At 40.2% G+C, this 27051-nt stretch overlaps 3 protein-coding genes and 2 pseudogenes across 4 annotated transcripts; 1 reads left to right on the top strand and 4 right to left on the bottom strand.

Annotated features, from left to right (window-relative positions):
• Window positions 1-5760: 5760 nt before the first annotated feature.
• On the bottom strand, window positions 5761-7360 carry LOC147613485 (uncharacterized). Its single transcript, XM_086781250.1, has 3 exons — window positions 7319-7360; window positions 6255-6538; window positions 5761-5987 (listed from the first exon to the last, which is right to left on the bottom strand). Exons 2-3 carry the CDS (start codon window positions 6516-6518, stop codon window positions 5862-5864), a joined length of 390 nt encoding a protein of 129 aa, XP_086637376.1. The 5' UTR covers window positions 6519-6538; window positions 7319-7360; the 3' UTR covers window positions 5761-5861.
• Window positions 7361-16911: 9551 nt separating this feature from the next.
• On the top strand, window positions 16912-18575 carry LOC147613484 (uncharacterized). Its single transcript, XM_086781140.1, is given in 3 exon segments — window positions 16912-17151; window positions 17231-18103; window positions 18183-18575. Coding segments are annotated over 3 exon segments (1506 nt in total).
• A 32-nt stretch (window positions 18576-18607) lies between these two features.
• On the bottom strand, window positions 18608-19768 carry LOC147613483 (uncharacterized; annotated as a pseudogene). The gene is made up of 4 exons (XR_015263151.1): window positions 19605-19768; window positions 19312-19495; window positions 19161-19265; window positions 18608-19104 (listed from the first exon to the last, which is right to left on the bottom strand). The product of XR_015263151.1 is annotated as an uncharacterized LOC147613483 (transcript).
• On the bottom strand, window positions 18975-20554 carry LOC147613482 (uncharacterized). Its single transcript, XM_086781175.1, has one exon. It carries the CDS (start codon window positions 20441-20443, stop codon window positions 19832-19834), a length of 612 nt encoding a protein of 203 aa, XP_086637301.1. The 5' UTR covers window positions 20444-20554; the 3' UTR covers window positions 18975-19831.
• Window positions 20555-26445: 5891 nt separating this feature from the next.
• The window catches only part of LOC147613481 (uncharacterized), a 6305-nt pseudogene continuing 5699 nt past the window's right edge, over window positions 26446-27051 (bottom strand).

Below are 27051 nucleotides of genomic sequence, written 5' to 3'. Positions count from 1 at the left end.
ACACATGGCAATCGTCATGAGATCTTGTACACTACAATGGACGTATTACACCATTAGAACTTCAAACAAACATTCCAATTCCCAAAATCTAAAAGTAACAACTATGAACCGTTTGACTTACCTTGGATCATACACGTGTGCTGCCATTGTTGTCCAATCTTGCACTCTCCTTTCATGATCAAAGCAAACCCATGCTCTACGCAAATCTCCATCACCACTGCGCCTCATCCTGTTTACTAGGTCCTGAGGCCGGTCCTTTTATGGACATCTTGAATACATAACAATGCTCTATAGTGGACACTGATTGACTAGGAAATCGTGAACCATGAATAAACTCATATGCCAATTGGCGTTTGAGGTCAATTATTTGAGACTCATCGCCTCTTCCTCTCCCTTCATTCTTTAACTCCCTGATGATCCTCTTAAAACTAACACATTCCAATAGTAAAATCTTAGTGTTTTATAAAAAGGAAAAATGTGCACTTGTAGTACATTTTAATTCATCTCTATATTTGTCTTTGGCCTTGGATTAGGGGGTACATTTGTTGAAGTAAACTTGATAGCTCTTCTGGCCCTATTTGGTATGTAGATGTCACGTGGTTGCGTTGAAGACTGACCAAAGCAAGCTTCTTCACCAACTCCATTTGTATTTTTCGAGGCCCAACATTTCCCATCGATGTTATCATTTCTCGGACTAAATTTCATAATGTCACGGGTGTTGTTCTAGAAGTTCCCCTTTGCACCTCATGCTCATGACCTCATGCTCATGGTGGACTTGATGTATTATGAGTCGTCTATATCTACTATCCTTTGGCAGAACATAATACACTTGGGCTTCACAATGAGCACGTAGAACAGCAAGACACTTGCAATAGAAACACTTCAAAGTGCCATCGCCATACGTGGATAAGCCCACACTTGACATCTTTCCAATAAGTTTACCTACATGCCCATTCACGGGCTTGTAAAACATATCATAAATAGCAGCAGTCAAAGATATAATTCAAAAACTTATTTACCTTTCCAAGCAGTTTGATTTGTTGAGCCCGTGGTCGCTAGGCTACCGCATAATGGGTTGACACACTCGAATGCACCCCCGCAAGAAGATTTTCGAACAACACCTGAGAATTTAACATGTGTTTCTGCAGGCCTAATCCATACATGGCCATCATATGATTGCTCTATTCCAGACATTTTGGAATCGAGAGGATTGGACACTGGAGGTAGCTCATAGACTACATTACCGTTATACACCTTAGGGATCTCAAGCACCTCCTCTATGGCCTCACAATCAGCAAAGCATTTTATGCAAAATCCCATTTGAGCTATTTGTATCCAAAATGAGGCTAGATATGCTCATCTTGTCATCGGTGTTTTTCAAGTTTATTATATCTTCATTAACACTAGTCTTGTAATCGGACGCTTAAGTGTCCTAGGACACTGAAGTGTCCTGTTTACCAACCAACTTTTGGTATTTATTTTGTGTAGCTAATAAGAAGATTTCTAGGTGATGCTCATATTCTAGTTAGGTTAGGAGTTGAAAAATACCAAGAAATTTTTTCTATGCCAAAATAAAGATTGGATTAAGAAATTCGCGATAAGTTTTAAATTGAAAATTTCACCAAATTTTTAAGCTGTTTTTTCAAAATTTTCATAAAATACCTTTGAATTCTTAGATTTGTTGAGTTTTAAACATTTATATGTATTGGTTGGTGAAAATTGGCGTCCATAAAAGAAAAATCATGCTCTATAGCATAGTTTCCATGCCTACTATAAGTTATGAATAAAAAATCATGATTTCAAAAATGCTGACAGGGAGGCAAATTTTGGTCTTTCAAAGCTCTTTTTAAAAAGTTGATGATGTTTTAGTCAAAAGTTATGGTCCAAAGTGAATCTATAGGTTAATACCAAGAAACAACATATTTTTTGGGTGTCCAAATTAGCATAAATCTTATAGAACAAGTCCTATTTTGAAATTTTCATACGCATAATTTATCGAAAATATAATATTCTCACCATAAAACCATGTAGATGAGACTATGGATGCCCCAATGGTGTCCTTGTTGGAGAATTATCTATTATATGTTGATATTGACAAAAAATTTTGAGGTTATTCCCAATCCTATAATTAATTTCTCTCATATAAAAAATAAAAATTTCTAGCATGCGCAGTTTTGGCAATGTAAGAAAATTTCCTTCTTTTAGCTTGCATAAAATAAGTTATATATGTCTTATATGCTATTTGGGTTTCATATATTTATATTTAACATGATTAGACTTGAAATGACAAAAAAAATATGTTTTACTTTGTTTATGATAGAACGGGTGGTTGCAAGATCAGGGTACCCAGTTTTGTCCACTCAGGCACCCTGTAAACTTTAAAAAAACAGGCATTTGTTTACCTTTAGTGGCTAATCTCTCCTAGTAAATGAAGGAATTTCGTTTCAAGTTCTTTTGTTGGAACATCATATTCAAAGTTGGAAATATAGTTGCATAATTTGATTAAGCATTAGATAGTCAAAAGTCCTCATTTTCTTAGGTACAAAGTCAATGTATACACCCTGTCCCAAATTTGAACTGATTCCATAACATGCTAATATCTTTTACATATAAACTCATTTGAGATTCCCACTGTGTACCTTAGATCTTCACATAATATGGAGCTTAACTTGATTTTTCAAGAAAATTTTAAGATATTTGTCTATTTTCTTTAAATATTTCAAGGTCTTTAAAAAGTTATAATATACGCCACTTTTTGTACCCACAATAGCTACCACTTAAAATCCTCAATCTTGTAGATCAAAAGAGTGGGTAGATATTGAGACATTAGTAGAATGTGGTGGTTAGTAAAAATTGCAAATCCAATGGTTGGATTTTTAATGATCTCTTTTTTAAAATGGTTTTTCTTCTTAAACATGGCACTTGGTCTTCGTCATATCCACTCCACCTCTTCTACGCATTGCATCTCCTCCAATCAAACAAGGTAGGTGCCTTAAACGCTAGATTTTGGTTGTGTGGTGTGTTTGTGTGTAGATTATTCATGTATGTGACATGGGCATGTGTCCAATGTGTGTGTATGTAGACCCCCGGGGGATTCACTAGTAGAAATGAGAAGACCTCACCTGCGTGCACCAAAAATTGGAAAATACTCCCTATATACGGAAAAAATCCCCCGATATATGGACCATACCTTATAAAAATTGCATCCCCTCCCTTCCAATACCCCCCTGCCTTACACTCACGTGATACCATACAAAACTCATGGTAGTGAATCCCCCAGGTGTAGACCATGGTAGACAATAGTCCACCTGCTTATAGACCTTCCATCACACCCTGTTGCACCCACAGGATTATGTCACCCGACAAATTCATGCATTTTATTTCACAAGCCACGCCTGACCAAAGAGCGCAGGCTCAAGCTTATTTCGGTGTGAGTGCGGGCCCATTGAATGCACCGTCGGGCACCACAACCGCCATCGCAATGCTTCAACACTAACCCTGTATCAACCGGGGAGAAAGTTTACCCCATTGTCAATGGTAATGTAGTGCTCGAAAATGTAGGTGATCAGATGAAAACCCTCATCTACGAACTATGTCACATAGTGTTCGCGATGATTTCATGATCACGTGGAAGAAGTTGGATGCTTCAAAGAAAGAGAGCATTTATACTCAAATCTATGATGAGTATAAGCCAGCTCCAGGAAGTGAAGTTGTCCCCCGCCGCGTGTGGATAAAAGACCACATGGTGGATGTGATGAAGCATTGGCGGGGAGATGTGAGCAGGACAGTGAAGGTGCCCGGGGCTTGGTATATCAGCGAGCATGATTGGGAATAGGAGACGGCAAAGCATGAGGCAAATCCAACCCGGTACAAGCAACAAGAGGAAGTGGCAAGAGCGCGGATAAAGAGTGTAGGAAGCTCTCACCTTGGAAGTGGCGGATGGGATGCTTTTCATAGATACTTTGTAAGTGTTATTATTTTTGTTGTTTATTTGTAACCTAGTGTAGAGATGATTTGTTAGCAATGATTTGTTAGTCCAATGTTTGTAAGTTCATGGTCAATATATGTAGGGGTAGGTGGTGGGTCGTCAGGCTACAGGTGAGGAAGATGACATTGCTCTTAGAAAAGGGACGTACTATCTCTTGGAGAAACTTGAGCAAGAGGGAGTACATCTCAATTGGGGAAATGTTGTAAATATGGTCAGTGCACTAATCCTTGATAATGTGATTTGCAAGAGCGTTTTACCATTACATGCATGTCTTGGTTGTTGCATACCAATTTGTGTGCCTTGTATGGTTTTTACAGGGACCAATGCCCAACCCCGGGGATGAGTAGCAGTGTTCTTATTCGCAAGCTTGTCTCTATGTGCATATTCCCTTCTTGTTAGCTCTCTTGTCCTTGAGCTTGTAATAGGCGATTGGCAATGATCTATACCATTTTTTGTATAGCGTTTTTTGGCAATCTATACTTGTCGTCTCGAGTCAAGGGTATCCATGTTTTGTTGGATTACTTTTTTATGGAGCTTGTAACTTTCCAAATGCTATGTATACTCTACATTTTGCAATAAAGTTCACTTGTTTATATTGAGTAGTGTGCAATGTCGAAAATGTTAAGTGACTATGCCTTTTGCAGTGTTTTTCTCTCGTTCTTCAAATTTAAGTATAGTTGCCATTGGTACTCTATACATTTGGCATAATGGTGCATCCAGCAACATTCTTGGAGTTGGATACATCATTATGCCAGAAAAAAATTAATACTTGCCGCCGTCAAAAAAACTGTCGAAATACGTGTCTAAAACTGCAAATGCACCAACGAATATCTTGACACATATTTCGACGCTTTTTTCGACAGTTTTATAGCGATGCTTATTTCGACGCATATTACGACGTTTACGGCTAAATTAGGCAAGTTCATTATCGTCAAAATATACGTCGAAAATGAGACCGCCTTGTGAGGAACCCTCTCTTGACTAGGGTTGCGGTTCACTCGAGCTGCCAAGTCCAGGGAAGAGGCTAAGTTGTAGTAGTCACTAGGGAATTGATAGATCACCGGACTGACACCTTACCTCCAATCAAGAAACGAAGATGAAGACCGTTGAGGATCCTAACCTAGCTCTACTTTGCAGTCAGAAGCTAATAAGTCCCTTTTTCCCAGGTTCTTGTCGGAGGATTGCCGGGACAAGAACTCGAGGACATCACAACAAGACAATCACATGCACCGTCGTGGATTGAACATCCTCGCCGTATCAACTTCATGTTGACACATTCTCAGAACTATTGCTCTCGGAGACAACTAAGCTCCTTCTAGCGATTGACCGCACATTTAAGGATGCGAGTTCGCGAGGAGTCATCCTTGGATCACGATTATTATGCTTTTTTCTCCATAGTTTCAGGAGCACAACCATCATGCAATTCCCTAAGATGAAGGACACTAATCTATGCGCCTATCTAACTATCGTGAAACATTGGCCGACTAATTGGATCCACCCTGTCATAGAAAGGTGCCGTCAGGGCAACCAATCACCCTCTTTCCTATTGGTTCCAGTACGGTATTTTTTTTGTGAACTAATTACCACCACATGTTTGAACAAGTAAAACAATGGGTTCTTTTATATTCCAAAACAGTATTATTTAAGACAGCCCTCAGTCACAGAGTCAAGCATTGTATTCAACAATTCAACTTAACTATTCAAAATATCTCAAACCATTCAGTATGTCCATCAAAATTTCACATGGTCCAGCCTGAATATGACCTGGGCGAGTCAATCAATATACTCCAACCCGAATGTAGCCTGGGTGAGTCAAAATTGCTCAAGAGGTTCCCCATGAAGAGGGATTCCTGGCATCAGAATCTCGAAGGTTCTAGAATCCACAAATTCTACATTTTTGTCCAAACCACATATAACCTGGGTGACGAGTCCTTGTCCTGGGTGACAAAATTGTTCTCCAACCCGAATATGACCTGGGCGAGTTAAGATCCTCATCCGCCTGGATGGTAACAATTCAATATCAATAAGGATTCTCTTTCCACAATCACGCTTTTCAATACTTTAATTCACAACTTGAAATTGCAAGCAAACTTAATCATTCAGTCTTAACTTATACGTACACAAACATATGCCACGTGTTTCTTGATCGACGCAGTCAATCATTTTAAGTCTTTGTATCACTTTTAAGGATCCCTATGCTTATTTTTCTATCGATATCGTATTATGGAATGCAATTAATTAAACAACTTGAAATGACCATAAAAACCTGGTTTAGTCCGGGAATTGGTGCTACTGATGCTTGCACTGCGACTTGCACTACTTGCACCGCTTGTGCTGCTTGAATTGCTTGTGCCACTTGAGCCGCGCCCACCGCTTGTGCCGCTTCCACTACCGGTGCTACCACTTGAACAGGTGCTTCTTTGTTCATTGGTATTGCCACCGCTTCAGGTACTACTTCAGGTACTGCTTCAGGTGCAACTGGAGCTACTGGTGCCCCTCTGTTTGCCCTCGTAATACGTCTCGGAGGCATCCTTAAAAAGTAGGGTAGTCCTTGCAAGAATGTTGCAAATCAAGTTAGTTGTGACAAGAAATCCAAAGCATTAGAATGTGGTAGTTGCGTCATGCGAAACATGCACACCTGAATTGCACAGTTTTAGACAAAGATCTATTTTCCAAATATCTAAAATTACTCAAAAAATTATGAAAAATTCAGGCACATGCCCCTAGTTAAGGTGCAGTTTTTCCTTATTTTTCCTCAATTTTTGGCTGAACTGATAATTTACTAAAAATAAAATAGACTGAAAACTGCCATTTTTTGAGCCGTAAAATCAATAATAAATATTAAATGATTTAGAAAAATTTCAAGAAAATTATCAGACTTAAAAATCATAAGAAATATCATGCTCATAAAGTCTCATAATTTATTGAGGTCATTTGCTAATTATGCCATTAAAAACTAAGCTGAAAATATTAAAATCAATGAATAAATCAATTAGATTAGAAAATCCAGTATTTTTCCTTGAAAATAAACATAATTTAACTAATTTTAGGCACAAGAAACATATTAATTGCAATCATCAATCATTTATGGCATAAAGATCAAGAAAACCATCAAAAATTAGCATAATCTGATAAAATCAGCATAGAAGAAGAGGGTAGAGGTCCATAAATCCCTGATTTGTATCAGTATTTATGTCCTAACCTCGAGATTAGATCAATCAATCATGTTGAAGAAAGAAGCATAGGCTCCTACTGCTCCCTCCTACACGTAGATGTGTGTAGAGAGAGGTAGAGAGAGAGAAATCGTGGAGAGGATGAAGCAGAGGTTACCTGCTGCTTGAAGATGATGATGTGAGAGCTCCAAAACTCCAATCTTGCCCCTCCATAAGTGTGCAAAAGAGTGGCACTGAGGCTCTGCTTTTATAGGCCCTTGGGGTAGAGAGAGAGTGCTCAGCTAAAAATAGGAGGGAGAAGGAGATTTGTGCAATTTTGAGAGGAGAGGGTGCTTTTTATGGCTTGGTTTGACCCCCACTCCTCCCGATTTGGCCCCTCTAGCCCTATTTTTGCCCTTGCTTGCCTTTTTTGCTCTATTCGTGTCAGAGTTGACTTTTTTGACCTTATCCTTGCCTTGGCCCCCACTCTTCCCTCATTTTCCCACCTTTTTCAGTATTTTTGAATTATTTGAATGTCCCGTAGCCATTAAAATACCATTATTTTCACACACTGCAGTGTTCTTCTCCACTTCAGGACCCTCTCCTTTGAACGAGGGAGGCTACATTTGCTTGAGAAATAACTTCTTCTCCTACACCTCCGTGTATAGAGGTCCATCACGATTTCCCTGGTTTTACACAATTAATAACTGAACGTTTGCTCACTCAGACTTATTCGAAACTTGATTGAGATAGTCAAGACAAGTATATAAGACAAAACGTGAAACCTTTCCAATATATCTTAGTTGCAAAAAGTGGTTCCCTCGGGAACACGCTCGAAGGTATTATAGGTTCGAAAATACGGGGGATCTACTGTTGTTTCTAAAACACGATAATCTCTTGTGATAGCAGGAAGTCCATGCTTTTCCCGATCCATGACATAGACTTGGTCAGTTGGAATAGTCCTGATGACCTTGTCGTAGACGTATCGGTCCTGGAGTATCTGTGCTCCATCAACAATTATACTGTTTGGCAAGTGAGTTCCCCTGAATGAGAACAACCGAATGATCCTTAGCTTTTCTAGGAGTCATATCCTTTTTAATTCAACGTCAAGGAAGCAGAGTCAGCTTGCGTTGATTACATTGGTACTAGTGACCCATATATGCTGGTCCCCATAGCATCTCCATAAGAGGTCATTCTTCCTATGTCTCGCTACTTGACTTGTATCTCTGGGACGTCGCAAGTAGAATGAAGGAAAGAATAGCTTATCAATAACAGTTGCCATATTGTATCTGAACACATAACTGTCTGACTCACATGCAGCTTTAAACATATATCTGAATGCCCGAAATCGATCATACGGGTCAATCTGGTCACATGCACAGATTCTCACACTCAGAGTCCAACTTGGAACAAAAAACATGCAGATATAAAAGACAAAACTTCGACAAGATAAAAAGAGATCCTTTTATTCATATCGTCAATTCTAGCGAGCTAACTGTCGCGTTTAAATTTACAAAAAGGTCGTAGCTTCAGGAATCCTCTGACGAGTCTTGAAGCTAGCAAAATAAGGTTTCCCATCATGGGTATGTAAATAACGAAGATCAACTAGAAGAGTAGGGAGTCCTTCCCTGTCCCATGGCATTACAAAAATACGATATGCGGGGACAATCTGAATAACTTTATCGTAAACATAACGGTTCTAGGGAACATTTTCACCGTTTATCGTTACAACTTGTCCTTCCTGACTAGTCCCTGAAAACACATACATTCCTATGACTTTCAAATTTTCGAGGAGCTTTAGCCTTTTGAGGCTGACGTCAAGGTGTTGAAGTGAGTCTCTGTTTGCAAGCCTTCCGCCAGCTTGCCACCAATGTGGATGCCTTAAGCGTAAAGCATGTAGTGTGGGGTCAAAAAGAAGGTCTACAATAAGGGCCATAGTCGATCTGAATCGAATATCCGGGGATTCGCGTGCCGCCTTGAACATATATCCAAAGATCCGGAACATGTCGTAAGGAGGAATCCGGGTCATACAGTCAATACTTATACGTAAGATTGAATGTCCAATCACAACCCTATTACTACAGTCCATAATTCAATAACTTGCATCCCAAGTATCATCAATACCACAATCATAGAAATCACAGCTCAGTACACATATAGGCTCTGTGTCTCAACCATCAATACAATGTTCCATTTCCACAGCATAATACAGTGTTGGCCACACACACTTACTCAATCCATTCTTTGAAAAGCATGTCACACATAGTCAAAAAATAGCTGTCTCTAAAATAAGTGCAACCATTACACAAATTAACGGATTTATCTGCCATATCCGTGATATTGACTAGTCTCTAACGTAGTATATCTAGGAGGATTTTCCAAAACCTGGAGAAATCTATACACTCCTGGTAATGCCGGTAATCCCAGTGGTGAACAAGGGTTATCCAGTAGGCTGTTTGGATGATCGTAGATGATTATTCGATCGGCAGGAAGTATCTTTCGTACCTCTTGGTAAACCCATTGGTTCTGGGTCATCCGCTTCTCCCTTACCGCCACCATTGTACTGTACTCGGTTGGAATGAACTGAAAGCATCTGACCACCTTTAGCTCTTCGTGCCATCTCACCCATCGCAAGTCTAGGGATAGGCTACTTGTTATGCCCTTGTAGATATAGAATATACGTCCTCTAAATTCCCAACCGTTGGCTCTAATCCGATACCAGAGGGGATCAATCATCCGGTCAAGAGTTTCACACACTTGAGTTCAGTACGCCAAGTTATATGAATTGCAAGCAGTCTCATACATGAGCTTGAAGACACGAAATTTGTCGTATTTGTCCTGAATTAGACAAACTTTCGGGTTCAGTCCTCTACTCAGTCTAGAGTCACAAGAAAGAAGAAATACAACCAATCGAAGATAGAACAGAGAACAGTCAATCCAAGAAGAACCTTCGGCTCTGATACCACGTGTGAGGTATCGCCCCTGACTCTACTCTCGCAATGGAAGTTTATAGGGCTCCTTTTCCCCGATACTCTAATTTTCGGAGGTCTCCCGGACTAGATTAAGAGGGTGACACAGCTTGTCTGTTCCAACGCATCGTCGCCGGAAGCGGACATCCTCGCCGATCTAGAAGCTCTGAACTGCTTGTCAGGGAGTTCTAACATTCATTCTCAGGATTCAACCGTACCTTACGGCTACAGGATTGCGAGAAACGTATCTTTGGTTCATAGACACTATACAGCTCCCCCATAGCTTTCAGAGGGCCAGTATAACACTTTTCTCCTTAGATACGGACCGAATATCTACATGATTGATCACGTATTGATACTGTTGAAAAGGTACTTGACTAATCAGTTCCACCCAGCCGTAGAGAAGCGCCGTCTGGGCGTCAGCTCTCCCACTTTCCTTTAGAGAGGGCACTTTATCTAATTACTACCATGCTCTTGTACACGTAAACACTGGTTCCTTTATTATTTACGTTACAATGTTCGTTAAATCAGCCCATTCAAACAGTATATGCAGACAAGAGAAAACAGTTCTACAGAAAACAATCCTATAAAGCATAAAATTTAATAAGTTTGAAGAACAATTCCTTGTTCTGCTACAATTTCATTACTCCAGCCCGCATAAATCTGGGCGAGTTCATCCATCCTGAATAAATGAACTGGGAGGTTTATTACTACAGCCGGAAAGAGACCTCGGCTCTAATGTCGCCGAAAATGACCTCGGCATTCACATCGCCGGCAAAGACCTCGGCTTACTCGCAATAACCCGGGTGCTTCCAAGCTTGTTCCCCGGGATGGTGGAACTTTATTCCCAATGTCTTCCTGGACGAACGTCAATTCCAACTCTTTTACTTGTAACTTAAACGACTTGCCAAACAAACTTTGATGCAAACGATCATTGTGGAAACAATTCTTTCACTATCTCTACATGCTGCAACCATATGTATGCATCGTGTCTCGTCGATCGAGTCATTTGATCTATTTCAAGATATGTTCTCATTTAAGGAAATTCCTTGACTCGATTGCTATGGTTCCGGAAGTATGCTTAATCTAATTTAAACAACTTAGAAATAACTTTAAATAACCTGGTTTAATCCTGCCGCCGTTGGTGCAACTACTGGTGCTGGAAGAATATTTGCTGCTACTGACATCGCTTCTGCTTCGGGGATTTCACAGTCATTAACCTCCATAGCTACAGTTGCTGGTGCTGCTGCTGGTGCTGGGGTTATCGCTGGAGATGGGACTCGCCTGGCATCTTAACTGAAATTTAAAGTATAAACAGAAAGAACGCTGGCGAGTTGCTAAGTGATTAGCGCACTCATAAAGCAATCTTAAATATGAATTCCCTTACAATAGAGACATAAGCAAGTACTAGAGTTCGCTACAATGTAGTAAACTGCCAGAAATTAGCGGTTTTTCGGTAGAGTTTTAATTTTCATAATTTCTGCAAATCTATAAAAATTATAGAAAAATTCGCAAAGGTGGGCCTCAATTAGGTACAGCTCTAATCATTTTTTCAAAAAATTTCTGTTATCAAAGACATGTCTAAAAAATATAAAATCAGCAAAAATTGCCTAAAAACAACATTTTTCTGGCGAGAAATTAGCTAAAAATTAGGAAATAGTCTCAAAAAATTCTCAAAAAATTTACAAAGCTGAAATAAGGTCTGCATAACAGTATACATAAGTCTCACTAATTATTAAATCAAATTGCTATTTATCCATATTAAAATAGGTGATTTTTAGCACAAAAATGATGATTTCTCTTAATCTACCAATTAAACATGGATTACGTAATTAGCATCAAATTACTAATTATAGGCTAAAAAAATAATTTTATAACATATGTCATATAATTACTGTGAGCAAAAAATTATCAAAATTAGTGGTATTTCACTAATTTTAGAAATCAGCGTACTAAGACATGCAATTGGGGAGCTTAGATATCTGATTTGCATCAAAAATCTTCACCCTAATTGGTGAATTAATAAGAAAGAATCATAAAATTGCAAAACTATGTCCCCTACCGCTCCCGTCTACACATAGATTGTGCTAGAGGAAGGTAGTGACACACACGGAGAAGGAGAAGAGCTCACCTGAGGAGAGAGAGACTATGGAAGTTCTGGGGTAGAGTTTGGCTCTTAGATGCACCCCAATTCACTTGTGCTTTGTGTGTGGGGTGCCATCTCTTATATAGGAGCAAGGAGAAGAGAGAGAATGTGTGTGCAAAAGTAGGAGAGAGGTGGGAGCATGAATTCGTAAATCTTCTCCTCCTCTACTTTTTCTGCAACTCACCTCACTCACCCATGCATACCTACTGAGTTCTCTAGCCATTGCTTTAGTCAGAGTAGTTAGTGGTTGGTCTAACTGAGTTTTGAACTAATCTGGCCACTTCTATTTCTCGGGCGAGGAATTAACCTCTTTTTTTCTTTTTATCCATAACTTTAGGTATCTAATTAATTAAATTACGTACCCGGAACCTTAGAAAAATAGAGAATTAAATGCCTCTAGGACACTCTGGGTATCTAGTTTGAGTGTGGATGGGTGTGTTAGAAAGCTAACGGGACCCTCCTCTTCGATTATAAGACTTTGAATATGAGAAAAATCACTTCCTAACTCCTCATTTTAAAACTTTCATTCCCGAAACAGGCGTTTTTTTTAGACTAAAAACGTCCCCAAAACTCAATCGGAATGGAGAGACATGCGTTAGAAAGCTTGAAACTTCAAAATTATCAATAAATCACTTTAATTGAGAGAGAAACACTGCCATTTATAATTATAAGGGTCTTGGTTACAAATTGTACGGGCATCCCGTCAAGCGTAGTAAGATACCGAGACGGTATGTTACAAAGCTGGAGATGACAGGATGAGAGTTTCTACTTGCTTGCACAAGAGTGCTCTTGCTATGTGTGAAAGTGAAGTGATTTCTACCCTTTGTCTAATGGTGGTAGTGTGTAAAAAATATGTGTGCCAAGGATTGCCTTACAACTGTGTGTGAAAGTGTATCGGGGAGGGTGTTTGAAGTATGGCATGGTTCCCCCCTGTCTGCTGCTGGTGGCAATGGGTTAGTAGAATGTTACTATGATGGTGGAGTGGTTAGTAAAGTGATGGATGTGTGTTGTTCATGGGTGAGTGATGTTAGTAATGTCCTTGCAGAACTGGTGACTCATGAAGTGCAAGTGTGTCTTGTGTGTGTCTGAAGTGATGGGGTATTGATTGTGAAGTGTGCACGTGTCTTGATGGGCTTGATGATTGGATATTGGCATGGGTACTCGAGGTAAATGTATAGTGCTCTAACCATGCTAAATGGTTGATGAGCTCTATAGTTATGGTCAAGGGGCTTGTATTGTTGAAGCCTCAAGAAATGAGTGTGCAACGTGCATGGGTTGAGCTCAGAAGAGTGTCTAATGATGGAACACCCTAGCATGTGTTCTTGCAAATGGAATGGAAATGGACATGTTGTGCAAGAGAAGAGTAATGATGGGTACTTCCCGGAAAGAATGTAGCGCAAAGAGTAGTGTTTTTGCTAGAGGAGCTCTTAACATTCCGAGAAGGGATTTTGAAGTCGAGGCTATTCACTCTCCTCACCAGTGTCATAGTGTGTGTGTGTGTGTGTGTGTGTGTGTGTGTGTGTAGGACTCTCCGACTCTTCTGTCTCCATAAGATAGTAGACTCAGACACTTATGCTTTCCCATCCGGTGCAAGTGACACACTTAAGTAGTCCAACTTTCCAGTCCATACGTAAATCATGAAAAATGGTGCAAAGTTTCAAAAGATAAAGCATTAAGAACATGTAGTCTAGTGTAGGATATTACTTGAAGAATGTGAGGGACTAAGATCCAAGCACATTTTGGTTTGAAATACCCAACTCTAGACACTTATACCAACAGTGTGAACTGTGACGACTTGACTTGTTTGTTCATTTGTGATTTTTCAATTCGACGAGTTAATTCAAAGATATTTCCAAAATGTAGATCATTGAACAACTTCGACATGCTTCGTGTGGGCATTGAAGTCGTTACGTGAATCCGCGCTCTTTGAAAAGCGCTCTGAAATAGCGGAGTTGGAGGTCGGTGATCCAATTGTGCTCCAAATCATGGGGATTCTTATGACTATGCTTGAGATTATGCATTTGATCCGTTGGTCATGTGATGAGGCCTGGGATACGCAAAATGTGAAAAAGGTGCAAAACTGTTTTATGCAACAGCCCCTCAAGCACCTGTTTTTGTCACGTCGGACAACATAGCAATTGAGCTCTGAATAGACCAAGGTTGGATTCTAGGCATCCCGGATATTTTTACTAGAGGTCTATAAGGTTACTTTTCATATTCGGTACTCCCTCTTCTAGTGTCATTCCCCTGAAGGTAAGCAGCCGAAAGGCTGCGGTGGCTGTTGGCAGCTTCACTCGAATTTGCCGTGAACCCAAATGAGATATGCTCCATTTGATGAGATGATTTGAATTTATTTTCATGGACATCCCTTAAACTATTTTGTCACATCGGATCTTGGTTCGGACCTAAATCGCCTTCTTTTTCCTTGTAAACACGTGGGCGAAGCTCTCGAATGAGCTCCGAAAGTCCTGAAACTTGATGAGAGCCTTCAATAGTGGTTGGAAAACCTCTATTCAAATCAGCTCCACATTCCACGATTTTTTTTGCCCGAATTACGCGCCATTTTGATGACTGGAATTTTTGAGACGTTGTCTCCGCAGGAGTGACTCTTCATAGGTACGCCCAACTCTCAAATCATTGGTGGATCTGAATTAAAGACACCCTTTTCTTGATGGGTAGATGAGAAGAACTGGAGCCAGAGGTTACATTCATGAGTCTTGAGTTGACCATTGTGGTTGTTGCTTGATTCTCCACATGAAGGGACACCATTCAGCTTTGCCACTCAGCTTTGCCACTTGCCCTTGTCTGCCTGCTGCTGTTGGTCTTGATGCATTAGCGAGCTTGTTATTCGCCCGGATTTGTAATGTTTGTTGGGCCTTGTTTGCGGTCTTTGGTGACATTGGATTTTGCTCCTTGATGATGGGTCCCCAATGATAGGTGTTTCATTGAGGTAGCTTCGAAGTACCTTGATCTCTTCTGGGTAGAGGAGACCGTGTGGAGGTCTCTTGGTTAGGTGATGTAGTCGTGGGTTTCATTAGGACATTTTGGAGGTCTTTTGGAGGGCCTTCTAAGAAATTAAACTTTTGGATATTTTCTCTCTCAAGAAAATGTGTAATAGCATATAAAAAGGAAAAGAGAAGCCTAGGAACGTCCCTATCTAGGTCATTTTATAGGATGGTGGGGGATCGTGGTCTTTTACTCTTTTAGGATTACTCAAGTAGTTAGAAATTTGAGAAGATCTCATGAAAAGGACCCATAACGGAGGGAAAACTTCCCTCTCTTCCTCTCTCCTCCCTCTTCACAGATGCAGGCGCAACCATTCTCTCCCCCCATTCCCTCCTCCATATAGACAAACAACAACTGTTTAAATTACATTGTTCCTTAAGCTTTAGTATGGAAAATACACCAGAAATTGAAGTGCAAACACCCACTAAGAAGAAGTATCACCTGCATATTGATTTGGACTCTGAGTATGAGCCAATCTCTAAGCATGCTAGAGGTACTGCACATATCTCAAGCACACAACAAGATAATCTTAGGAATGATGGCCTGAAACATATAGATATCTGGTGTGATGGTAACATTTACCCTATTGACCCAATCACCTCATCACACCCATGTTTTTCAAATCCAACCAGCTTGTTGAGGTTCACAGGTGATGGGAAAAAAGGGCTGCTAGGTTACTGCAACTCTCTTTGTAATGAGGCAAATCTACAAAGATAATACATGTAACTACAATGTGCAGAAATTCTTCGCCTTTCAAATCAAGTGAAAGGCCAACAAGGAACACTTGAGGAACAGTCCATACAAATTAAAGGTCTTCAAAACCAATTACTTGGATACAGGAAAAAAGACACATGCTTCGGCTCCCGACTTCAAAAGAGGAGGTTGAAGAATGTGGAAACCTTGAGACCAGGTTCAGGTGGCCTCAAGAAGAGAATACAAGCTATCAGGTAAATGGTTGCCTTGTTCCTTGTTAATTCTTTTTTTCAACAAAAGCAATAATTTCATATGAAGAAGGAAGCACATAGAATACTTCTTATTTGTTCTTGGTTGGATTGTTATTTAATAAGGTCTGCTCTACAAATTCATTTGTTTAGGATTCAGATGTACCATAAAAATTTGTCATTCAGATCATCAATTTGTGCATTGTTACTAGTTGTTCAAATAGGTATACACTACAAATTGGTTTTAAATTTGATTGTTGCAAATTTGTTATTGGATTAGGTCTGCGATTCAACCTGATAAGGAGAATATAAATCCAAATTTGAACCCAACAAGACAACTGAAACCATTGGTCACATCAAAAATGGCAAAGGATCTCATTAAAGATAGAAAGTTTAAGGTTCATCGGGGGAGATTATTGGGAAATTTATAGCAACTAATAGTATGTCTTCAGTAGACATACAAGAAACCATGGACTCCCTAGGTGTGAGCAGAAGAGGATACACAGCTATACAGAAGAGTGTCTCCACAGTTCTTGGTGTCAATGGGATTAAGGAAAAGCTTTTGCCAACACATGCACAAGTGTGGAAGCGTCGTGACGAGCTTAATAATAAAGAACAACTTGAGTATTTTGGTGAACCTTACCATATTTTGGATGAGTTTGGTTCTGAGAAGGACCAGATTGTTTATAACGAGTCCAATAATATATTCATGGACCTAGAGATATTGCAAAGGAGAATGGTAGAATTCTATGACATCACTCTGAAGGAATGCAATGGTGTTCTGCAATTTGTTATCAAGCTAGATGAGTGTGAAATCTTGAAGGAGAGGAAGCTAGAAAGAGTCACAATAACTCTAATGAACAGGGCAATAAATAATTGTGCAAAAAATGACACCAGGTACTTCAGCGTTCAATCCAAGATGAATATTTGGTGGCTAGGCTCTTTTCAGGTACCTTAAATTGCTCTCTAATCATTTTTGAAATGTCCGTGCATGTTACATTGTATAATAAAGATGCCTCTTGAGACAGGTAAAGCAGGAAAACTTTGAAACTCTATATTGGGTATTTCACCACACCCCAATTCCAGATATCATCGACAAACAAATGAACAATGGTCAAACTCTCTTTGTGGAGAAGCACGGAAACTTCAAAGTAGAATGGCATATGGCAGGGGATCTGAAGACTTTGAAGTGCCTTTTTAATTGCAGCAAATGCGCTATGGCAAAGTCCCCATGTCTTTATTGCATGCGGAGTTCAAAAGAGCTTAAATCAAAGAATTGGAAGAAAGCACCTGACCGCCACAGTAAAGATGAGAATTTCCGACCTGTCTTTAAAATTCCTCTTGCAAATGTACATATATGCACTCTTCATGCCTTATGTAGAGTCATTGAAAAGCTTGTTTATCTATATATTGGGTATTCTTGGAAGATATTAAATACTGTAGAAAGAAGAGATGCAATCAGTGCATTAGAGAAAGTTTTATCGGATATGGGGTTACATGGTGGCAATGTCCACATTCAAACTGATACAAAGAAATCCACTAAAGAAAAGGATATTCCGATGAAGCCATCAATTGGAGGGGTAAAAGCACGAAGATTCATCTCTAAACCAACAAATGATATTCAATACAAACCCACCAAGACAGGGAAGCAGTACACAAGAACTCATACTAGCACAGTTCAATACAACCAATGGAGGAAACTTCATCTTGCTGTCAAAGATCACGAGCCAACTTCACGAAAAGCCAAAGCTGATGTGTGGCATTCTGTTGATACTCTTTTTCAGATGTGTGAAAAGAATACTTGGTCAAACCAAGACAAAAAAGATTTCAAGGAAAATTTGCACGGGTTTAAAACATCATTCACAGATGCATGGACAGATACAAATATCACCCATTACATGGTACGTTAGTCTAAATAATACGTCACACAGTTTTGTACACACGTATGCTAACGCATCTTTTTATTTCTTGTTCTAACAGCACATACTCTATAACCACTTGCCATTCTTTATTAACAAGCACGGAAATCCGAGTATGTGGAATACGCAAGGTTTGGAAAAATCACATTACATGGCGTGGAATGCTTACTTTCGCCACACACAACATGGAGGGTCACGCAATCGAGCCAACAATCTGAAAGAGGTTTTCCAATGGTTTTATAGATGAATTCTACAATGACTGCACCAAAAAGAGACATTAAAGGCATCAAGGACAATTGAGCTACTGCAAAAGCTTCAAAAGCAAAAAGAAAGAAAAGACCAATGTATTGAAGGATCTAGAAAGTCAACTGCTATACAAGGACAAAATACATGGCGACAGAATATGCTATATGAAAATTATCGTTGGGTAAAGAGGACTGTATTACAATGCTAAGAGTCTCTCCAGAGACATGGAGAGAGAGTACATGATTTTTGTAAACCACTACAAAAGGTTTGTAATAGACAACTACAAGTTTTGAAAAATACATGCTTATTTAATTCGTCAGACTAAGATCAGATTTCTTATCAATGGGTTGCTTATATCTCAACAACAAATGCTTTCCATATTCTATTAGCTGCTCATGACTTTCGATACCTAAGGCAAGCGCTGCAGTAGTGTATGTGTAGAAGTAGGCTCTCCGCGATCCCTGGTACCCAGGGCACAATCCAAAACGGTCCAAGGCTGTGATCTTGTCCACCAAGATAATTTTGTCTGCATTTCTAGGGATGTGTGTACCACCAAGGAAACGCGAGAGTGTCTTGAAAATGAAGTTTGCTACTGTGCCCTCTTGACTCATTGAATTATGGTATACCAACATCTTGACGTTTGAAAGTCGATTGAGATAATGCGAGAGGGCAGCATCTTTTCCCGAGAAATCATGCTCACGTCTTCGAAGAAAGTCATCTTTTTGTTTGAAAGTGTCCTGCCAAAATTAAAAAATATGAGAGAGAGAGAGAGAGAGAGAGAGAGAGAGAATACCTCACAAGCTTTGTCATTACAGAAAACGTCTTGTCGCCATAGATTTATAGAGCCTTTGTCATCTTTGGCGTTCTTGTTCATCCAAGCAGCTGTAGGGTCTTCCATCTGCTCGTAGCTCGTAGCCAAACCTTTGTTTAAAATTATTGTATGCTTTATCACTAAGTTCAAATCCCTCTTCCTTGTATCTTTTTGCCCTTTCAAAGCATATTCAAAGACATTCCACAGCACTGTCATTAAACTCAATGGCTTCGTCATCACTGCTGTCATTTTCTATGAATACATCGTCATCATCATCGTATTGTGCAAGGATTGACAAGGCATAGTCCTCTCTAAGGCTAAATATGTTTTGCACGTCACTTAATAGTATATAGGATCTTCCGTCAATTTTGAAGTCTGGCAGTGCTGGTAGAGTAAGTGTAGCTTGTTCAACTCTAAATGATGCACAATCGATAAGGGGCAGATAGTATCATCTTTTTTACTATAGCTAGATCTAGATCCCTCACCGCATCTGCTTCTTCCTCCGCTGTCAACATATCCTCCTCATCATCCACCCCATGTCCTTCATTGGTATCCTTGGCGAGTTCGTCACCAAAGTGTTCCTCTTCCATCCATAACTCTGGCGTCTTCTCAAGCTCTTGATAAAGACAGTTAAGGAATATCAGAAAGCCAAATTATTCATGAACAATTTTGCAGTCCTTCTTGTGAATCTGGCACCAAAAAGGCCTAGCAGATAGCGGCAGTTGTTGATATTTCTTATACATCACACTCTTAGATACACCAATTGGGACGCAATCCTGCAAATGTACTATAGTAGTACCATCCACAGTAAATCTACTGTTCTCGATTAATAGTTTGAATTTAGCTCTCTCCTCTGCCAAAAACTCACTATGCTGGCCCAATAACAGTTCTACTGGCAACGGTGTGTTGAAAATATTATAAATGATGTGATGCCTCTCCACCGCTCCTGCCTTGTACACGAAATCAAAAAGTCTTTCATCTATGTCACAAGCATCTTCATGCTTACTCCCCTTTTCACTTTCCGAAGCACCTGCAAACTCAAGATTACGTTTACTGGTTGTTGGCATTGCGGCACCTTTATATGCACCAAGTATGTCGGCGGACTCCTCCAGATCTTCTGACAGGCTTTCATAGACTACTAACTGTAGGTAGTTTTCCTCTTCTTCGTCTTCTTCCAAATTGTGCCCTTCTTCGACTCGTTCCCCTTCAAACATTCCTGCAACTTCCTCTTGTAAATGTGGCTCTTCATCTTCTTCTTGCTCCATCTCATCCTCCAAATTTGAAAAATCAATGGATCTTTTTATTGTAGTCCATATAAGCTTGGCTTGTTGCCTTGAATCAGGGGGTTTACAAAAATCCGGGTCCACTCGGAGCTTCCTCTTACCTGTGTGTAGCACCTGTGTGTAGCATAAAGAGCTCTCTCTCTCTCTCTCTCTCTCTCTCTCTCTCTCTCTTTTTGTAAAACAGCTGCTCTCTCTCTCTCTCTCTCTCTCTCTCTCTCTCTTTTTTTGTAAAACAGCTTTTTTATATTACAAGAAAACTATTACAACCATGTTCACATTATGGCATCCACCCACTGAAGTCAAACTTATACAATTATACTTCTAGTCATGCTTAACCATGACTGACCCAGATGAAAAGGCACCAAACCCGCCTGACTCATAACAGAAATTTGCCAAAGCAGAAGACCCTTAATCCGACCACATTGAGCAACGACCCGTGAAGCCTCGTCAAAAATAAACGAATTCCGGGTATTCCAGATATGCCACAGGGCAATCCATCTAATGAAATGAAATAGTATCTTCGAATTATCATCCCCAAAGTCCTCAGGTATTCTTTCAAAAATCCAATCCTTTAACTAAATCGAAGTACCAATGATGGCATACCACATCTTAAATACAAAATCCCAAACCTTTTTTGCCAGTGGGCACTTCATGGAAAAGATGAGGGCAAGACTCCATGCAAGTATTGCAGAAAAAACAAAGGCCACCAGATATGTTTCTTTTCTTCAACTGATCCCCCAATGGTAATCCACCAACCATAAGACGCCATAGGAAGATTTTGCCTTTGAAAGGAATCCTAGAACCCCATCCAGTCATCAGAGAAACTCTCCACCACTTGGCCTTTCTTCGTAAACCCCATACTTGATTTCCCTTCTCCACCACCCACTTATTTTCCTTTATAATTAAGTGGTAAACTTGGTTGGCAGAAACATATATCAAGTCAGCAGGTTTTCTAAGACCCCAATCCAACCAGGGAGTTTGATCCTCAACCTCTGGGAAGACATCAACATTCGCAAAAGCCTCTTTAATCCTTTGCCATAATCTGCAATACCCCCGAGGGACTTTGAACACCTGCCTAATACGTCAAAAAGACATCAATCGACGATTAGGAAGCAAAGCATCGCTTATCTTAATTAATCCCAATCTAGCCATTCGATTAAACTTCGGGCGAAGAGCCATCCGAATTGGCCAATCCAACAATCGAGAAGAGGCAAGAATTTCCTCCGCCAAAGAGTTGTTCTGCCTAGAAAATTCAGAAGATTTCCATGAAGATGAACCCAGAATCTCCTTCCAAGAAGTAGCCAAATGATTCAGCAGCGTGGAGGACTTAATCTTAATAGTATGTGAGGAATTGATAGCATGCCACCAAGGGACCTCAATTCTAGTATTTCCATGTTTGATACCCACTTCTTGTATGAGAGATCTAGCCATCAAAACCCATGGTTCAGAATTGTTACACATTTCCTGAAACAACTTCCATCTGCATGCCAGCATATGCTTTCTCATATCCAATAGGGCCCCTCCTCTCATATTTTTTGGCGTAGTGATGTGATCCCAAGAAACCCATGTTTGACCTGGCTGGTTACCTCTTTTCTTCCATAAGAAGAAACGAATGGGTTGTTGGACCGCTTTAAGTGCCTTTCCAGACCATGGTAGAAGTGGCAAAAAGTAGGAAATCATACTAAGCATCACCGATTGAGCAATCTTAACCCGAACATGAATTGGCCAACCTTGGGATTTCCAGTAGATAAACTTGTCTTCAATGCGCCTAGAAATCCATTGGATTAAAGCAGCCGCATCCACATGTACTCCCACTGGATATCCCAAGTGGCGAAAAATATTTCCCTTTTCCACAACTGTTCCCTGCCATCCTAAAGCCAAGAGATTATGTTCCGTACAACTGATGAGCACCAATTTGGTCAAATTGATATGCAATCCTGTGGCCTGACCAAACTATTCCCAAAGAGCCATAGCAACATCTACATTTTGCTTTGACGCATGAAGGAACATGAAGAAATCGTCAGCTAAAGCCTGCCCAACAAGCTGAGAATCATTGGGCAATCTAAGACCACGGATCTCTCCAAAATTTGCTAATTGATCTATCTTTGAAAGCAAAGGATGGATAATGAGGGCAAACAACAAAAGACTGAGGGGACAACCCTGTCTAAGAGACCTCTTCAAGGATATAGGTTCTGTGATACCTCCATTTATGAGAAGCCTAGCTAAAGCATTCTTGCTGACGATGTGAATTAAAGAAGAGATTCTACGGCCAAAACCCATGCCAGACATGAGTTCTTCAACAAAAGACCAGCTAACATGATCATAAGCTTTCTCAATATCCCCAACTGAAGCGTGACCACCTCCTGTTTTGAAGCTTGAGCATAATCAATACCAATCTGTACATTGAGAATGTTTTGTAGAATATTTCTTCCCTTAATAAATCCATATTGCTGAGGATGCACATTCTTCTTTAGAACCCCTTGTAACCGGTTTGCAATCACCTTCGCAAAGATCTTGTACATAACTCCCATCAACGTAATCGGTCTCCATTGATTCAGATTTGTTGGAGAAGGTATCTTAGGCAGCATCTTGATCATCCCCACCTTCCAATCATCCGGCATATTCCCTGTCGCCCAAATTTGTTGGCAAATTTTTGTCAAGGGAGAAGTAAGATGCTCAGAGAATTCCTTGAAAAACTCATTCGGAGCCAGGACTTTTATCCTTACAAAATTTGTGAATGATTGCCGCCACCTCTTCCTCTGAAATGTCATCATCAAGCTCCAAGGCCTGAGCCTGAGACACCTGACCTCTGACAATATCAATCAAACCATGTCGAGCATTTGAATTTTCCAACCTCAAAACCTCAGGCGAACCTAGAAGATCTTTGAAAAACCCCAAACAATGAGATAAAACCTGAGGAGGATCAGTCTCACCGAATTGCCATGTTGGTAAAGGACCCTCACAATGTTTTCCCTTGAATGTTTTTGTTGAAGATTGGCAAAGAACTTGTGAGATTGACAGGTTTCATCAAGCAATTCCTGTCTCTTAGCCAGTAATCTATACTTTACATACTTTTGCTCATAAAGCTCATCAATCTGTTCTTTGATCCAGACAGCGACATAATTCAACTCTTCCAAATGCAACCCCAAAATTGTTACCTGTTGTATTTGGAACAACAACTTCTCTAACAAAAGCAGTCTGTGACGGTTGAAATAGGCTTGCTCTCTGCCATATTGACACCCCAATTTCTGTACATTGCAAACAAACTGTGTCCAAGCCAAAGAGCCTTCCAAATCAACCATGTAAGCAAAGTTGTTCACTATATGCATCATATATGACTTAAAAACCTCATGATTTAGAAAAGATTGATTGAGCTTTATCAGAATTCTTGCCAGCAACCGACGATAAGCATCCACTGGTTGACAATGCATCTCAAAGATCACAGGGAAATGGTCTGAAAGCATGCATTGATAACCAAATTGAATGGATAAAATCTCTGGAAGAAACAAATCCTGCTGACAAACATAAATACGATCCAATCTGGCCTTAGTGTTTACAAACTGTTGAGAGAAATAAGTAAAACCCCTATCATCAGATTTTAGCCACTCCCACAAATCCTGTTTTAAAGCTACTGTTGCTAACGCATCCCAGCAACTTCTTTCAGGCCTATCCATAACAGAATGTTGAGAAGTAGCATGCTCTGGCTTTTCACACATATTGAAGTCCCCCAAAACAAAGCCAGGTTTTGCCCGTTGTAGAAACATCAAATCTTCCCAAAGCTATTTTCGGAGTTGTACACTGTTAGGAGCATAGATTCCAACAATCCATAACAACTCACCCTCTATCTCTACCTCTACCACCAAAAATCTCCCTCTTACATCTTGTTTGATCAAGGAAGGTTTCAAATTAGATTTGATCGCAAGCATCACTCCCGACTGAGATGATGGGTGACCACTGAAAAAAGTCTGAAACTCTTTCACCATGAAGGATTGACCTGCGAAGAAACAATGTTGTTTGTGCTCAACTGCACAAAGAATATCCCATTGCTCGCGAACTGCCAAGTTCCAAAGCCTAAATTGTTTTGTCTTGGAGCAGACCCCTTTGACATTCCACTGGACAATGAGAACTGAATTTGTTAACGCTTTACACCAGAGTGCACCCTCGCCTCTTGATCCTGGAAGAACTGAGATGGATCTTCAATTCCCTCCAAAGCCATTTGATCCCAGGCTTGATGCAAAAGTGAATTAATTTTCTCCTTTCCAACCAGAGGAACCTGTTTATTAGAAAAATTCGTATGATGAGGAGCCCGATCAGGTTTTTGACCTTGTTTATCCCAATGAGATGACATAGCCCCTCTATGATCAAATTGCAGAGGCCTAGCAAGAACCTCCTTTGAGCCCCGGGGATGCAGATTGTATCGTTGTGGTTTTGGTATAGGAAACTGTTGTTTTGCAAGATTCCTATGTACTTGATTCCCTGTACAATTGCCTCTCTTAACCACTTCCGTCCATTTGCCACCGCTCTCCTCTACTGCCGCTTGTTTTCCTTTCTCCGTAGAAAATACTCTAGGAATCTCCAAACCTTTACCCTTAATATCCCCATTAGTATCAAAACCCTTGGAAGACTACCCAAGCTCACAAACCGTACCTTACCCAACCCCAATCTTTCCACCAATTTGAGCAATATCATTATTTCTCAAAGGAACCGCCACTTCTTCCTGGGATTCCACAATGAGCACGTCCGACTGAACTTGGGAAATCGAAACTAGGCATTCCGAGAAAAAATGTCCAAGCTCCCCGCACTTGAAGCAATGACCCACAAAAGATCCCCATTTCAACTCAAAAAACAGATCATCAAACCCGTCTGCCTTAACCCGAAGTTGATGCGGGCGTACCTTCCCAGTGTCCCACAACATGCAAAGTCGATTTCTGTTTTGCGCATTCCACCTAGGAGCCACCAAGACTTCGCCTAATTGCCCCATGATAGTGGACAATGAATCCCAGTATGCCGATGGGAAATTCACAACATCCACCTTCGATTCATCAAAAACCTTCTCCACAAAGTGTCCTTTTAGTAGGTAAGAAAGCCAATCTTTAATGTGATTTAGAAAAGGAACCCTTCCAGTGAAGAAGAAGATAGCTGCTCTTTGATGAAAATTAGCACTTTGGCTGACCATCGTAGCAGAATCCAGAGTAACTTCAGCAAAATCTTTAGGCAAAACAACCTCCACAGCCCGAGCATGATTCTCGGAAACATATCCTTGTAAAATGTAATTTGCCTTCACTAGATGTTCCTCAAAAGGGATCACAGGATCGGCCCCCAAAGGGACCTCTAGGGGCGAGCAGTCAGAAACATCCACAGGCATATCCGAGGATTCAGAGGATTCAGAGGAAACAAGAACCCCATCCTCGATTTTCCTTCTTTTGGCCAGATCCGAGCCTACGGCTTCGTCAACAACTATTTCATTAAAATCCATATCTTTAACTAAGTCTCCATCATTCGATTCATTGCAAGGATCATTAGTTAATTTATCAACAAAATTGTTAACAAATTCCACATCGATGGCCCCTTGCACCTTGGAGTTAACCATTTGCACTAAGATTTGCGGATCAAACTCCCTAGCACTCTCAATGAAATCCATTATAAACGAAACCACACTCCCACTCAGCTAACAGATTCCCACTTTTAGAGCATGAGAATGCAACCTAAGCGGGCACACAATCGAACTTCACTTACACCTCTCTCACTCACAAAAGCTCAGCTAACAAAATCACTCTTCCTCTCTCTCTCTCTCTCTTTCTCCTCCACTCAAACTCTCTAACTCTTTTTATTTTTATTTTTTTTCGTAAAAAAAAACTCTCTAACTCTCTCTCACTCTCTCTCTCACTCTTTTTTTTTTTTTTTTTTCGTAAAACAACTTTTTTATATTACAAGAAAAATTTTACAACCATGTTTACATGGCTTTCACCCACTGAATTCCTAACTTATACAATTATACTCCTAGTCATGCTTAACCATGACTGCCCCAGATGAAAAGGCACCAAACTCGGCTGACTCATAACAGAAATTTGCCAAAGCAGAAGACCCTTAATCCGACCACATTGAGCAGCAACCCCTGAAACCTCGTCAAAGATAAACGCATTCGGGGTATTCCAGATATGCCACAGGGCAATCCATCTAATGAAATGAAAAAGTATCTCCGAATTATCATCCCCAAAGTCCTCAGGTATTCTTCCGAAAATCCAATCCTTTAACTGAATTGAAGTACCAGTGATGGCATACCACATCTTAAAGACAAAATCCCAGACCTTTTTCGCAACTGGGCACTTCATGAAAAGATGAGGGCAAGACTCCATGCAAGTAGTACAGAAGAAACAAAGGCCACCAGATATGTTTCTTTTCTTCAGCTGATCCCCCAATGGTAATCCCCCAACCATAAGACGCCACAGGAAAACTTTGCCTTTGAAAGGAATCCTAGAACCCCATCCAGTCATCAGAGAAACTCTCCACCACTTGGCCTTTTTTCGCAAACCCCATATTTGATTTCCCTTCTCCACAACCCACTTCTTTTCCTTTATAATTAAATGGTA

The sequence above is a fragment of the Cibotium barometz genome, chromosome 43, assembly GCF_041138505.1.
Source record: "Cibotium barometz isolate CiBa-2024 chromosome 43, ASM4113850v1, whole genome shotgun sequence".
NCBI lineage: Eukaryota > Viridiplantae > Streptophyta > Polypodiopsida > Cyatheales > Cibotiaceae > Cibotium > Cibotium barometz.
The sequence above is the reverse complement of the archived record's forward strand: the minus strand, read 5'-3'. Positions and strand labels throughout refer to the sequence as shown.

Coding starts and splice junctions, on each gene's coding strand:
- LOC147613485 (XM_086781250.1), bottom strand. CDS start 6,518: ATGCCTCCGAGACGTATTACGAGGGCAAACAGAGGGGCACCAGTAGCT. Junction 5,988..6,254: donor CAATTCCCGGACTAAACCAG/GTTTTTATGGTC, acceptor GTTACCATCCAG/GCGGATGAGGATCTTAACTC.
- LOC147613482 (XM_086781175.1), bottom strand. CDS start 20,443: ATGGAGCAAGAAGAAGATGAAGAGCCACATTTACAAGAGGAAGTTGCA.